The sequence below is a fragment of the Natrix helvetica genome (assembly GCF_964273705.1).
Source record: "Natrix helvetica genome assembly, chromosome: 6".
NCBI lineage: Eukaryota > Metazoa > Chordata > Lepidosauria > Squamata > Natricidae > Natrix > Natrix helvetica.
This window is the reverse complement of record NC_138553.1, coordinates 36509171-36525339: the sequence shown is the minus strand read 5'-3', so window position 1 is coordinate 36525339 and position 16169 is coordinate 36509171. Positions and strand designations below refer to the sequence as shown.

The 16169-nt window shown below is 38.5% G+C and overlaps 2 protein-coding genes across 2 annotated transcripts in view; both read left to right on the top strand.

Annotated features, from left to right (window-relative positions):
• CFAP54 (cilia and flagella associated protein 54) overlaps positions 1-13923 on the top strand; it is a gene marked incomplete at its 5' end in the record, with an annotated part of 151092 nt that extends 137169 nt beyond the window's left edge. The window contains 3 exons of the mRNA XM_081958765.1: positions 1763-1928; positions 10643-10720; positions 12133-13923. Coding sequence (XP_081814891.1) covers positions 1763-1928; positions 10643-10720; positions 12133-12252 — 364 coding nt within the window. The 3' untranslated portion in view covers positions 12253-13923. The remainder of the gene's footprint in view (positions 1-1762; positions 1929-10642; positions 10721-12132) is intronic.
• A 1609-nt stretch (positions 13924-15532) lies between these two features.
• The window catches only part of NEDD1 (NEDD1 gamma-tubulin ring complex targeting factor), a 36136-nt gene continuing 35499 nt past the window's right edge, over positions 15533-16169 (top strand). The window contains exon 1 of the mRNA XM_081958764.1: positions 15533-15755. The gene's annotated coding sequence lies outside the window, so the exon portion shown is untranslated. The remainder of the gene's footprint in view (positions 15756-16169) is intronic.

Below are 16169 nucleotides of genomic sequence, written 5' to 3'. Positions count from 1 at the left end.
TTTTTCCTAATTTGTGCTATAGATGCTTCCAATGCATTTAGAGAAAAAGCTTCTGTAGAATATGAGAACTCTGATAATGTGAAAGTTTTAGATGACCATCAAATGTAGTATTTATATGGTACGCCAGCACTGTGGAAGTAGTTTTTTCTGTAGGTTAAAGATTTAATTAACACAGATGAAACAGGTGTTTCCACAAAATTAATATGTTAGCAAGAAAGAAGCAATTTGGGAAAGGCTTGATACAATTGGGCCTGTCGGTGTAGTTGTGTTTAAGTTGTTTTATGTGAAATAACTGTCAGTTCTTGCCAATGCAGAGATATCTCTGTACTGTCCATATTATGTTCTTAGAATACTCCAGCATATGTAGCAGAAATAGTACACTGCAGTCTTTATGTGCTTTGGGTTCCATTATGTTCAACTTGTAAATAGTGATCTGGTTCAAGATCCAGTCTGAGTGGATCACTGGAAACAAAGGTTTGTTCTTCCAAGCATTTGGGTCATGCTGGAACCCATCATCTGGGGACTTCTCTCTCTTCACCAGAGCCAGTAATCTGATTCTTCTATAGTTCTGAAATATACGGTATCTTCTCATGAGATACTGATCTATCCTTGCCTACATATTTTGCTGCTGTTATGTCACATTTCTGCTTCTGTTCACAAGCAGGATACTGTACTGTATCCCTTGCTACACTCTCCTCACCCAGCTGATTACAATCATTCTGACTTCTATGTGATGGTTTTTTCATTTCCATTTTTTTGTCCTGCACATAACAGTATTTCCTTTTGAATTTCTCCTTCCTCTCTTCCTCCTTCTCCAACTTTTCTATGACTTGCTTTTTATATTCTATAAATATAAATTAGGATTTCCATTCTGCATCAATGTTCATAATTAATCACCCGGCCGCGCGGGTGATTATGGGGAGGACTAGGTACTCCCATGTAACACCTCTCCTGCGCGAGCTGCACTGGCTTCCTGTGGTCTATCGGGTGCGTTTCAAGGTTTTGATTACGATCTTTAAAGCGCTCCATGGCACAGGACCTAGTTACTTGCGGGATCGCATCCTGCCCCATACATCCCTACGACCAATCCGCTCACACAGAGAGGGACTTCTCCAGGTGCCGTCCGCTAAACAGTGTCGGGGGGCGACACCCAGGAGCAGGGCCTTCTCTGTGATGGGCCCAGCCCTGTGGAATGACCTCCCCCTTGACATCAGGATTACTTCCGATCTCCGCTCCTTCCGTGTAAAGCTCAAGACCCACCTCTTTCAATTATTTGGCCTGGCTCTACCGTAGTTTATCCTATTCCTCCTGACAGTCCTTTTTAAATTGTATTATTATTATGGGATATTTTTAATGGCTAATTTTTAATTTTTATTATTATTAATGTGATGTATATTTACTTATTACCTCCTCCATGTATGTGTATGTATATGTATGTATATGTGTGTATCTATATGTTTATATGTATGTATGCATGTTTTTATTGTACGCCGACCCGAGTCCCTTGCGGAGAGGGAGCGGCTAACAAATTATATTATTATTATTATTATTATTATTATTATTATTATTATTATTATTATTATTAATCTTTTCATACCATGTCTATCAGGGCGCAACTATGTTGAATTCTCTTGCAGAAGCATTATCATAGGTAATATTTAAAAGTCTTCTCTCCTACTTTAAATGGCAGCAACTAGTTTACTCATACATGTACAATATCACTACGATTCTATTGTATAGCATTAATATTATATCCTTTTAGAGTTATTGCTGTACGTGAAAAATTGGCTGATTTGAAGCAACAAGTTGAAATGTTAATACAGTCACAGATGACTGAACATATTGAACAGATTGAAATACCGAAAAGTTTACCTTCCAAAGGACTTGGAACTCATACAGGAAAGGTGCTATTGGATGAAAACACAAAGGTATCTAAACAATTATCAGAATCAATTATCAGATATTATCAGAAATAATATAGCATGGAAATCTGTCTATATAACATATAAACGTAAGGGCTCTTATTCTTAGAATTGTTCTTGATTTGAATGTTCCTTTTTAAAGCAAGACTGTTTTATGAAAAAAGCAGTATCTCACTCAAGGTTAAGGAATCTCTTGTAGTAAAAGTGTGTTTGAAATGTATGCTTGGAATTTTATATGTCTTTTTCTTCTAAGAGAGGAGGATCATGTTTTATGCTGCATTTTAATGTTATTTTTATGGGATGGATTTTATTTTACATCTGTGTAACAGATTGGTAATAGTACTGTATTCTGACCCCCTCCGTCAGGTAATGAACGCCAACACAGGCTTGTCTGTTTGCCACTCTTTAATCACAAAGATTACAACTCTGTTGGCTAAACGCCCAGACAAGAATCACATGCAAGAATAGTTGGCAGCAACCCAAATCAAACAGAACAGAATACAAGACAGACCAGACAAGAGTTCCTCAATACTGTTACGAGCAGTTGAGTCCTGCAAAACCTTCCTCCCAAAGTCCCGTCTTATATACGCTCTTGGGAGGGGCCACGCTCCAACCATCTGAGCTTCATTATCTTTTAGGAGTTTGTCTCCGGAGCAGCTGTTGCCTTCATTTCTCCGCCTTTCTTAATCTTGCGTCAGGGACAAACTCCCTCCGATCTTCCCCACTGCTCCATGCCACAGGAGTCTCCTGGTGGCCAACCAGCCTCTCTGGTCCCTGCTCTGCGTCTGAACCCTGCCCAGGGTCCTCCACCTCCTCCATAGCCAACTCATAGGGTTCGTCGCCATCTGAGTCGCTCAGCAGCTGCAAAGGATCCTGCTGGGTCACAACAGTACTATATAATGTTTATATTATTCTGCTTTTTTAGAATTACTGCTATATTTTGATTTCCCCACAAATACTGACTTTATTATTGAATATTGAAGAAATTTTACTTAAGAACAATTGGCAAGATTTCTGCAAACTTCTTCCACACTGATCCTTCAAGATTTCTTTGAGAAAGTTGGCAAACAGATACATCATAAGGAGCCTATTAGTAGCTCTTCCAACTAGCAAATTTTATTAAAACACACCTTTCACGATCTGTAACTTACTTCATCAGATGCATAGAACAGCTAGAAATAAGATTTAAATTGGGATGAGATGGAAAGTGGATAAGGGAGGGAAAGACAGCTTTGTTATGCAAATGCAAGTTACATATGATTCAAGCTGCAAGTACCTTATCAATCAAATCTCTGCTTTAACAGCAGCATCATGTTACTGTCCCAATTTCAACAGCACTTTTGAATGAAAGATTGCTCACATACTTCAAAAAGTTTCAGGCAATCTTAAAAGATCTCCACAAACATTATGGGCTATTTAATCCATTTCCAGAATATTATATATATTGGGGGAACTGTTATGAGGAGAACTAACTTGGCTGCAAAGGTACTATTTCTTCTTTTTCAAAGCCATGTAGTGCAATCTACAAAGCCATGTCAGCATTTTTGCAATTTTACATTTTTTATTTACAATATACATTATATGCAGGTACTTGTTGGTTAGCGACCAAAGTTGGAATTGACAAATTCCCTTGGCAAAGGCAGCAGTCACTAAGTGGAAAATCACATTGCCATGGCAGGCTTATGATGTAACTTCACATTCAGTCATTAAGTGAATCACCACAGTCACTAATCATGTCATCAGATGACCATGACTTTATGATTTTACTTCCATGCTTTTCATAAACTCTGCTTGTTGCAAGCCAGTTGGGGAGCATGCAAATGATAATCATATGGTTGAAGGATGTAGTAACTTACCATCGTTAATTTCAAACAATTATTAAATGAAGCAGGCAGTAAATGAAAACTGTCTATGCTATTTAGTATATAGCAGCGATGGCAAACCTTTTTTGGCTCACGTGCCATAAGTGGGGGGAGCGCAGGGGGGGTCGTGTGCGGGCGTGCCACACCCATAATGCAATGCGCGACCCCGTGTGCATGCGCACACTACAGGCGCTCCCCCTCCCATTTTTACATGCTTTTTTCGCCCTTCCCAGGCTCCAGAGGCTTTATAGGAGCCTGGGGAGGGCGAAAACAGCCTCCCCCGCTCCCCCGGATGCCCTCCGGAGGCATCAGCGAAGCCTCCGGACAGTCCCTGAAGCCTTCGGAGAGCTCAAAACGATCCTCCGAGCAAACGGAGGATTGTTTTGAGCGCTCCGAAGGCTTCAGGGACTGTCCGGAGGCTTCCCTGAAGCCTCTGGAGGGCTTCTGGGGGAGCGGGGGAGGCTTTTTCGCCCTCCCCAGGCTCCTATAAAGCCTCTGGAGCCTGGGAAGGGCAAAAAATGGCTTTAAAAAAGGGTGAACTCAGCTGGGCAGCACGCCCATGCGCGCTGGCCAGCTGACAGGGCAGCGCCTCGCGTGCCCTGACAAATGGCTCCGCGTGCCATAGGTTCGCCATCACTGGTATATAGCATAAGCTATAATAATAAAGCAATAGTTGTTTCTACATAGCAAAGCTGAGGTGGTGTTTATCTGTTGTTTTGATAGTTTCAAATCCTTGCAGCTTTTCTCAAGCAACTATTCTCATGTTCCAGGCAAGTCTCTAGAGGTAAAATGGACAAATGTTCCATCTTTTTATATTTTCAGATGGCTGCCTCTTGTTTTGTTGTCTTTTTTCTAGCTACTACTTTGCAAAGGAAATTCTAGGGAGATGTATTCTGAACAGGATTGGTAACAGTGGTGAGATATCCTGGTAATGTAGAAAATGTTATGGGTTGCATTCTAGTCTGTCTGAATTTTGTGGAGCATTTTAGAAGGTAGATCCATGTCAATTACATTACAGTGATCTAAGATGGAGATGATAATCACGAATCTTTAATTTTTAAAGAAAGGCAGAACTCATATATACATTCAGATGGTAAAAAACATTGGAGCGACTTGCTTTTTTAAATATCTAAGCATAGGAGTGTTAACTAATTCAAGAGGTTTAGGGAAGGACAACCCCATTCAAAGCAGATTACATTTTTTCACCAAGCACCATTAATGTCTTTCTCTATATATGTGTCCATGCATTCCATTGGACCTAGTGGCTGCTTGACCCAAGATGACTGTTGGGTGGCTTACGTTTCAAAAGTAGGAACAATAACATGAAAAAGAAAAGAAAAAGAACCCGTACTTCTGGAGAAAAACAAATTCAATAAACCAGAATAAAAAATCAATACATTCTACATAATAGTCTACCCCAATGTTGGGGGTGGGGGGTGGGAACCAGGTTTTCAGAAATTTGTGGGCAGGTGTAAGGTGAAAGACATATAGATATCCAAGAGGATGCAATTCCAGAGGGCAAATGATGCAGCAGATATATTTCCCAAATCCTCATAAATGAAATTGTTTGATTGATTGGATATGGAGCATTCCACCTGATCTTAATGTAAAGGCATTGGAGCACTTGGGTTAAAGTTCAGTTTATTAATTCAGCTATAAACTGCTTCCCCTGCTGAGTAAAAATGAATACTGATTGAAGAAAGGGAAGAAAATTGTGGTGGGGATGATAACATTCTTTGTAGGCATTTTATTGACAGCTAATTAGAGTTTTAAAAAAATAAAAGAAAAATCATCACAGTCAATTAGGAAATTTCTTCATGATCTTTTACTGATAATCTGCAAAGTATTGTCAGACCAGTTGCTGGTTGATTAATGTTAAAGAAAAGTAGACATTTATTTTCAAAGGAGAAGACATTTATCATGTGACAGATTTTCTTCAATATCTACTCTGATATGATTAATGAGGCATGTGTTGGCATTTCATCTGATGGGTGCTGTGACAGCACAGACAACAGTTTTCTATTTTATTATTGAAATACTGGGTTCTGAATGGATGACAAATATTTCAGGTGGTAATATAATCAATTTAAATGGCAGTATTATTTTGTCAAGGCTAATTTAATTGACAGTGGGATATTTAGGTATTTTGAAACTGAAAATAATGTGATTTTGAAGTGATTATATGGGCGCAAATATTTGGGCTGGTTTGTCACATTAGGAATAGTGAATTTTCGTTGTTGAACTACAGAAGCTATTAATATTGTACAAAGACTAATCTTAGAAAATGGATGTTTCATTATATTTACAAATTTGCAACTGTCTTAGGAACAATTCCATTTCTATGTGTAATATATATTTTATTGTTCTGGTACTGTAGATTCCAGATTTGAGGAGGGGAAGGGATGGCCAAAATCTCTGCCACTGAGGATATTATGTCATAATAGCTGCCCCTGCATGCAGTAGGAGTAGTGCATGCACTAGTATTCAAGCATGCTGGAGGAGGAGCCGAAGTCGCGACGAGACGACGTGCGATCTCAATGCTCTAAGATCGCAGTCGATACTTTTGCCACTGGGGAGGCCAAACAGACCTAAACCGTCCTGCAGAGACGGTGAACAGGAAGAATATGTCTTGCTGATCTCAGGGACATCGCAAAGTCCCTGATTGATCCAAGAGAAGTTCTTCAAGCCGGTGACAAAAAATCCAGCCATTAGGCTGATGAAGTCGGGGCGGCTCCAAAACGGAAGATTACGGAAAGAGAAAGTGTTTCCAGCTGGTGAGGAATTTTTACCGTTTTAAAAGTGACTGCCTATAAAAAACTTAAAATTAATTTAAATTGGAGAACTGAAGAAATAAGCAGCGGAATTAAATTTGGAATGGTTTTGGACAGTGGGTTATCTTACTTTTTAAATGCTATCTTCACGGATGGAACAAGCCTTTTAAAACGAATGGATTAAGTTTTCTTCTTCTATTTTTTTTAACCTATGGACTAAAATTCTCCTCTCATTACTGTGGGTGTTTTTCTAACTCATTTAAGAATCAGACTTTTTAAAACTTGAAATACAAAAGATACAAAAAGGAACAAAAAATTTTGCAACATTGCAACAATAACACTGCTACTCAGAGGCTGGAGGTTTGTTTATTGGAAACGAAACACTTTTATTTTATTTTTTCACTGATTATCCTGGCTTGGCACTTCAAGGTCTCACTGCTTGTTTATAGAGAGTGATAAGAAGAAAAGCACACAGATGTTCCTTTGAAGTATATTTTTAACCAGAGAAAGGTGAAAATGAAATGTTATTGTGAATCTATGCTTAATCTTGTTAAAACCTTCTAAGCTAGAGCAGCAGTGTTTGTTAGCTGGAGATAATGGCACAATTTCAACAGCAGAAAGAAGTTTTAAGTCTGCAAAAGATATTCTCAGAAATACAGAAATTATCAAATACATGTGAGAGGATAGAGAAGAAGTTGGAAGACTTAGTGCATCTAACAGCAAAATATGATGAAGAAGTTGAAGATGTTTATCAAATGGAAAAAGTGGTGATTAAAATCCTAAAAATCGAAAAGGAAAATGAATATAAAAAAATTAAAATTGCTGATATTTATGGTGATTGGTTTGTTTCTGAAAATGGAAAGAGTAGAATACTGAAAGAGGAATTAAATGGAGGGGAAATCTACCCCAGGTGGGAAGACACAGAAGAAGAAAAAACAAAAGAATTTATGGATTTAAAGAGAGAAATCTTATTAGCAATAGCATTGATAACACTACCGACAATCAAAGATAAGCCGATTAAGGAAACAGAAGAAGGGCATCGAAATTACATGAGAGATTTTATAAGCAAAGAGTTGCTAAGAGTCCATACAAAGTTGATTAAGGAGATGATTAGAGGACTGACACCACAAATGGCAGAAGATATGAGACTGTTTTGGTACTGGAAAGAAACAGGTTGATAGATGGAAGAGTATAATTTAAAACTAGTTAAACTTAGTGAAATTTAGTGACAATAGATATAGTTAAATAAATAATTGATAATGATAATAATGTATACAATGTGTAGTGTTATGATAAGCAATAATGGGATACGCTGATGATACTCAGCTGTACATTTCCACCCCGAACCACCCCAACGAGGCCGTCGAAGTGATGTCCCGGTGTGTGGAAGCCGTACGGGTCTGGATGGATGACAACCGACTCAAGCTCAACCCCTCCAAGACGGAGTGGCTGTGAGTGCCGGCCCCCCGGTTCAACCAGTTAATTCCATCTCTGGCCATCGGGGGCGTACAACTGGCCCCCGTGGAGCGGGCGCGCAATTTGGGCGTCCACCTGGATGCCCGGCTGTCCATGGATGACCATGTGACAGCCGTGGCAAGGGGGGCATTCCACCAGGTTCGCCTGGTGCGCCAATTGCGCCCCCTATTGGACCGGGATGCCTTACGCACAGTCACTCATGCGCTGGTGACGTCTTGCCTAGACTACTGTAACGCTCTCTACATGGGGCTTCCCTTGAAATGTACTCGGAGACTACAGTTGGTCCAGAATGCGGCCGCGCGGGTGATTATGGGGAGTACAAGATACTCCCATGTGACACCTCTCCTGCGCGAGCTGCACTGGCTTCCTGTGGTCTATCGGGTGCGTTTCAAGGTTTTGATAACGATCTTTAAAGCGCTCCATGGCACAGGACCTAGCTACTTGCGGGATCGTATCCTGCCCCATACATCCCTGCGACCAATTCGCTCGCACAGAGAGGGACTTCTCCAGGTGCCGTCCACCAGACAGTGTCGGGGGGCGGCGCCTAGGAGCAGAGCCTTCTCTGTGGCGGGCCCAGCCCTGTGGAATGACCTCCCCCCGGATATTAGGACTACCTCTGACCTCCGCTCCTTCCGTGCAAAGCTCAAGACCCACCTTTTCCAAGTAGCTGGCCTGGCTCAACCATAGCTTGATCATATCGCTCCTGACGGGTTTTTAATCTTGTAATTTTACTTAGGGGATTTTAAATTGTAATTTTAATTCTGTCTCCATTTATCTGTCTACCTCCTCCACGTATACGTCTATATTTTTGTGTATGTATTGTCTATATTTGTATTTTAAGTGTTTTTATTGTACGCCGCCCCGAGTCCTTCGGGAGAGGGTGCGGCTAACAAATAAAATATTATTATTATTATTATTATTATTATTATTATTATTATTATTATTATTATTATGAATATTGAGTGGTACCCATGAAAGGAAGATTAGAAATTCTTTTGGATTACATATAAAGGTTAATAAAAAAGACCTAAGTTAGATACAGTTAAGTCTTGAATATTAGGGGGAAAATGTTATAATACAGGATATAGGAGGGATAATGATAACAACGTATATACAGGTATGGGTACAACATAAGGAAATTGGATGTAAATTGTTAACAGTGATTTGGAAAGAATGATTAGAAAACTTTGTTATTAAATATTATGGATGTTCAGCTAGAATAGGACATAAGGATTCAGTGTTATTGGAAGATTTTAGAAGTAGTAAATGAAATGCCAGTATGTGGTTATGTATTAAATCTTGGTATATTTTATGATGAAGGATGTTTAAACAATTATAGTCAAATGAAAATGGAGGTATAATGATGGCAACATGTATAAATATCTGAGTTAAAATACTTAATATGAATTATGTTTGTTGACTGTGGAAGAGATGCACGTAAGCCTTTTTGTAACCAACTGATACACTTTCTACAGTATGTAAAGAAGGATGTGTTGTGTTTGTTTTGAAAATAAAAAAAAACTTTTATATAAAAAAAGCATGCGGGTGTGAACTTAATATATATCATGATATACACTCATACACACCATATATTCACGTAGATATACAGGCACAATCTTTTTCTCTACCTTTTCAGTGTACTATAGTAGATTTAAACTTTCCCTCTTTGCATTATAATATAATTTGGTGCCTCCTGTTTCTGGTTTCAGTGGGAGACATGTAATTTAAACTGGGAAAACATTTATAAAATTATTTCCACATTGAGATTTTATTTACAAAAACTTTTTATATAACAGGCTAGGATGTTGCAGAAGAGCTGGGATACTGTGAATGCCATTTTTCTCAACACATTTCATGGCAAAATGGAGAGATGAGGAAAATAACACATTTAGGGAGTGAAATAAAGAAAATCCAAAGACATGGAAGCAATAGTGGGATGTCATAGAAAATTGCATAGAAGACTTTTGATATCTTAATGACTAGAACTGTCTTATTGTAGAAATGTTTGAAATATTTAGAAATGTTAAGCAAAAGATTGAAGTTGTAACTTTTTTTGTATTCTACCGCACTGAAAGTCAGAAGTTGCTACTTTAAAAAAAAATCTCTACAACTCTTTCTTTTTTAAACTTTCCTATTTATATTTTATAATACATTTTAATTAAACATTTAAAAAGTATCAATGTGCTGCTAAATACACTAGGTCAGTCATTCTTTTTGTAAGGAATCACTGTTTATGTGCTTACTCAATTCCTTAATTGACGCAGACAATCATGTTATATGCTTTTTTTAAAAAAATGACTGAATGTGAATGAGAGTTGTAATGTCAGTTATTTCAATTCAGAGAAGAAAATGTTACACATCCACAATTCATGATCAGGAACACAATTTTCAACTAAAAACATTTGCAATGTCTTATTTCTATTTTACTTTTATTTTCCTTGGAATAGCAAGACTTGGTCTCTTAAAATTTTCTACTGGATAATTTAAAAAACACCTTTTGGTTTTTAAGTAAGTACTTTTTAACTTTGGCCAAACAGGTTGATAGTATGATATGACAAATTAAAAATATATAGTAAAGTAGTCCTTACTTTCTTCTTATTTATTTATTTAGCAAATGGTTAAAGTGTGCTTTTCTGAAATAAAAGCCTTGTTGTCTATCACCACAGATCACTCTGCACCGCTTACAGAGGTAAATTATTTGGATTTTTAAAAATATATTTTCTCAATTGTAATTCTTTTCTTAATCTGTTATTAATTGTATTCTGGGAAGCATATTTTATTATATTCTGAATATGAAATTACTTGTATTAGCATAATTATAATTTTTGTTGTCTGGAATATTAACTCTTCTTAGGTAAAAGGGCACAATACATTATACAATATATACATGTTTGCCATGTATTATATTAATAGTAGTGGATAATTAATGAAACATATTAGTGTATTAAAATGTTTTGTTCCTTCTCGGGTGAGCCAAAAAAAGAAACAGTTTTATAATTACTTTTTAAAAGCATAATACATTTTTGTAGCTTAACTGTTTGTTTTTATGTAAACTTGTAAGATTGGATCATAAGATATCCATAGAGGAGGACAGACTGTAATGGTGATGCTTCTAAGGCAGCGGTCCCCAACCCCAATCAAGTTGTGGCTTGATAGCCTGGCTGAGGAGCGGGGGAGAGGGGAACTGGGCCACAGAGCAGAGGGCTGGTGCTTCAGCCAGCCACTTATGCAGCCCAATTCTGAATAGGCCACAGCCCGGTAGTGGGTGACATGAATAAAAGTTGGTCACATTTTGGCCCACTCACAATTTGATGTATTTATTATGTTTGCAAATAACTCAAGGCCTTGAACATATCCTATACATCTTCCTCCTCTTATTTTCTTTACTACAATCTTGTGAGGTGGTTTGGGCTGAGAGAGTGAGTGAGTGACTCAACGTCACCCAGCTGGCTTTCATGGGTAAGCTGGGACTTGACCTCTAGCTAGAAGGTTGCAGGGAAATTAGGGCTGGACAGGGGCAACTGGCAACAGAGGTGGCTAAAAAGACAGAGATAAGCAGAGGAGGAATTGAAGAGGAAGCAGCAATCCAGTCCCTTACCATAGGCTTATTGAGCCTCAGGATTGGGAGGGATCAAAATGGGAATGTCTTGGATCGGAGTGGGTCCTCAGTTAATGACTGGTAGAGTTTGGTTAATGGCAGCAGTAGAGAGTGATGGGATTGCTGTTGGTAAGTGATGCAGTCATGCAGTCACAACACCGTTCAGAACTGAATTGCACAGTGATGGAGGCACTAGTTCCAACTGCCATGGTAGCTTCTAGGGCTTGCTGTACTGTGTTATTCAGAATCAGTTTGGGGAATTACAGTGACAGGCAGATCTTTCTGCTAATGTAAAGTAATTGATTTTTTTTCCTTATGAAGACCAAGTATGTATATTAGGTAAAAAAATTTCTAGTTTTCTGTAGTTAGAATATGTGATATTAACCAAAAGGCTGAGGAACAATTGTTCCTAATAAAAATGTTCCTCTCAAAGACTATCTTTAGCTAAGAACTTAATTCAAACACAAGCATATTGCTTAGTCAACACTTTCTCTTTTTTCCAGATCCCATTTGAGATCACTCTACCATCAATAAAAAATTTAAGCAAATTGTTTGATCCCGCAAATGGATGTGTAATAACGGCAGGAAATGTTTTCAGCTGGATAGTATCTCTGCTTACTTGAATGGTTTTTCAGGAGTAAAACTGACATGTTTCATTTAACAGCTTTTTGGATTAATATTCCATCACTGAAACAACTGGAATTCTGTTACTTGAAGCCTAGAACTGATTCATAAAAATCTTTAGATTTATAAAATATTTTAAGCAGTAATAATTTAAATAATTAACATATTCAGTTGATTTTTGAAATTTTTGTTGCTCTTGGTTTAGGAATATTATTTTGGTGCTTCGCTTTATATATCTTGGTTCAATATGGTTTCAGTTTCATTGTTTTCTTCAAAAATAATAAAAATAAAGTCAATTACACAGTTCTTTTGATTGCATTGTTAAATGAAAACCACTCCATTTAACTGTATGAAATATTTTTCTATTTGTCTTAACTGTTTAAAAGTAATTATTTGGCATAAGATATGATATTCTTCCATCAAATTCTAGTAGCAGTCAGTGTGTTACAGTTTTTCATTGAATGTTTTATTTGTATTTCTAGATACATTTGTACATTGTTAGAACTAGGATGTTAAAATACTGTAGAAGTGACACCTGCTCAATCTTGTCTATGGAGTTTTTGTTACTTTTGGTAATATTTATTTTGCAAGTTAGAAATACAAACATTATTTCCATTCTTTTCTCTTAGCTGCGAGATCTTTGCCTTTATATTTGCATCTGCAGACTACAAGAAGAAAGGAATAAAACCATATTCCTATTAATGCACTTGGCATAGGTGTAAATAACAAATAATTAAAAAACTGATAACACCGCATTAACATCTATATATCAACTTAGTTTTCAAAGATTCAGTAAGAAGCAGGAGAAGTATTTTGCACTACTCTCCTGAGTAAAAAAGATGCACAAAACTCCCTTATTCAAACTACTCTCAATTAAAAAATGCATAACATGTCCTTATCTTTTCTCCTTTCTCTGATTGTTTTTTATATCAAGTGAAAAGCTGGAAAAGAAATATATGTTTGGAATGTGCAGTACTTTAGATTAGATTCCAGAAATGTGTTTCAGAACACTATGTGTGCAAATATAGCACTGTAACTTTAAAGTAATTTTTGTCTAGGATTGTATGGCAATAATACAACATAGTCATCTGACAGTGGAAAAATATACTGTTCTTTAAAGAGCTGCAAAGATGCTATATTCTTTTACAACATCAATTCGGAAGTGAATGTGAAACACTGCACAGCCCTAAACAGTGACAGAAGCAAGTTATTGTTTTCTAAGATTCATGATCCAATGAATACTAGAAAAGATTAGATTTCAATTTTAGATTGCAATTTAGTGAAATGCATCTGGATAAAATTTGGTTAATCTTATCTTTGAACATAGCTGAAACAAGTGATTTTTCTAAACTTTTGAATCTTTTTTCAGTAAACCATACGTGTTTCACTTAGTGACTGTTCTAACCTCAATGGTTTCTTCTAGAGACTAAATGTGAGAATATTAGTCACCAATAAATAATCTGTTATTCAAGCAAAAGTTGATGCTGGTAAAAAGACACTTATTAATGCACGTATGACCATATTTTTGTGAAATGTACTATATTTTTACCAATACTGTGAATATATGAAAACACCATGCAATAAATACAAATTATTAAATTCTGCAAGGTGCCTAGACTAGAGTAAAGCCTGCTTTCCCATTTTGCCTTCAATAAACATTTATTTAAGTTGCTCGCTTTCCTGTTCTGTTGCCTAAGTTATACTGGATCACAATTTCTACCAACCACTATCAGCATTGCCCTAAACAATAGAGGAAAAAAAACTTCAGCAAAACTTCAAAAACATCAAAGCAGTCTTCTCCCACTGCCCACAAACAAGCCTGTCCAAAGACATTTTTTGCTGCCAGCACCTGCTATTTTGCAGGCTTGATACTAAAGTCCCAGTATATTTCAGTAACAAATTAAGCCTAATTTCTCATATAGAATTCAAGGGAGGGAGTGGGGAGAAACATATTGCCATCTGTCTAGGCACAGCAGGTCTGCGTTCAGCCTCAGGAGAATCAGGATCATTAAAGAAGTTCTGTCAGAATCTCTTCAGTAATATGAAACAATGCAATGTTTATTTAAGACATTTTATATGGTCATCTATCCTAAGCCAAACTCTGGGTGGCGCACAATCCCAAAATAAAAATGATATATGTCAACAATGAACTTTTTAAAAAAAGACCTGGCACCACAGTTAAATTTTCCCATGCAGCCCACAAGTTTATCCCACGCTAATATCACCTACCCGGCAATTGAAGGAAAAGTCCAACCTTAAGTGCTTTTAAGATGGCTAAAGGAGTAGGGGACTCCTTAAGGGACAGAACATTGGGCAAAATGTAAAATGGCAGCATTTAAGGATCAGGAACATGCCTATTCAATGTGGTGAGTTGAGCATACATCAAGGAAAGGTGGTCCTGCAAATAACTGGTATCATACAATGTAGGACTTTAAAGTTAATAACCATCCTCTTAAATTGCACTTGGAAGGAAGCTGGAAGTCAGTGCAACTTGTGGTGTTATGGGTATACAGGTGCCCACCACTGCACGCTGCTACAATCTGAGTGATCCTCAAGGTCAGCCTCATATGTTGCAGTAACCCAAGCAGGGAACAACCTAGGCATGAATGACCTTGAAAGGGTCCAATTGACACACAAGAGGAATCTGCAAAGAGCCACATAGCTGCCCCGTTTTTCGAGTTAAGAGCCACTAGTCTCTGAAGAGACGCAAATTATGCACCAGTCAAGCATGGGAAAGCATAATCTAGAGTCAAAGATGACCAGGGCCTGAGGAGCCAAAAAAGCAAACGTCACCAAAGCCAATCTCTGGCTCCTTAAAAACGACAACCTATCATATTTTGTGAATGAGAGTTCAACAGCTGTTGTCCTCTGTGGCCAATAGTAGATCAAACAAAACAAGGAGAAAAAACGACAATGAAAACTACAATAATTCGCGCATATGATGAAAAGAACTCTAAATCCTCGAACGTTTAGGCCACCATCCGTTAGTTTTTCCGATGCTCCCGAATTCTTCCGTCATTCCTCCTCCCGGGTGGCTCTGCTTTCTTCAGAGCGCAGTGTAAGATTTAGCGAAATGGGAAACACGAACCCCGGGCCATAAAAAAAAAAGTTTTACCAAGACCGTTTTCAGTCGCTCGCCCCATTGAGCAACACTCACTCTTGGCAAAGAAACGCCGCCACGGCGACGGTAACTTTTTCAGGCTAAGCCTCGCCTCCTCGCTTCCTCCCCCTCCCACCCTTCGTTTCTAGTTACGGCACACGAGCGCAACTTCGCTAATTTTGCTCTTTCTCGGCTGCCGTAAAGGGGTGGGTAGCGGGCTCTCGCGGTGGCTGTTGGGACGGTCTGCTAAGTTGTAAGAAGCGGGGAAAAGTCGGCTCCGAGCGCTTTGGGTGGAGCGCGCTGGTTGTTTTGGTTTGTGAAAGGACAACGCTGGAAGGGGGGAAAAATGTCCCGGATTGGCTAAATAGACTGTTATCCGGGGTGTCCCGGAGAAGCGGGAAGGTGAGGGCGAAGCGAAATATCTTGTAGTCTGAATCGGAATAGGTTATATAGAGCCCGGCACGCCGTCTGGTTCGTCCTGGAGCTGGCCGTGGTCGTCTGGGTTGCCTCCCTCAATTTTGGCTCTGGCTCTTCGAGGTCCCCGTAGTGGCACAACGGACCCTGACCGGACAGGATTGGCCCCTTAGCTTCCTCGAATGGGAGGCAGCTTTAGGTGTGAAATAGGAACCCTTCGCCTCCCAGCTGAAAAGTATCTGAGCGAAATTATCCTCCTGCGCCCCAGATAAAGCCCCGAAACGCAGTTCTTTCTCCGCAACACTTTGTGTGTCTAAACTAAGTTGGTTTAGTTCAGTAGGGTTTGTCTTTAGAAAATGTGAGTTCAACCCGACTCGGTATGGATTAGGAATCCTGGCTATG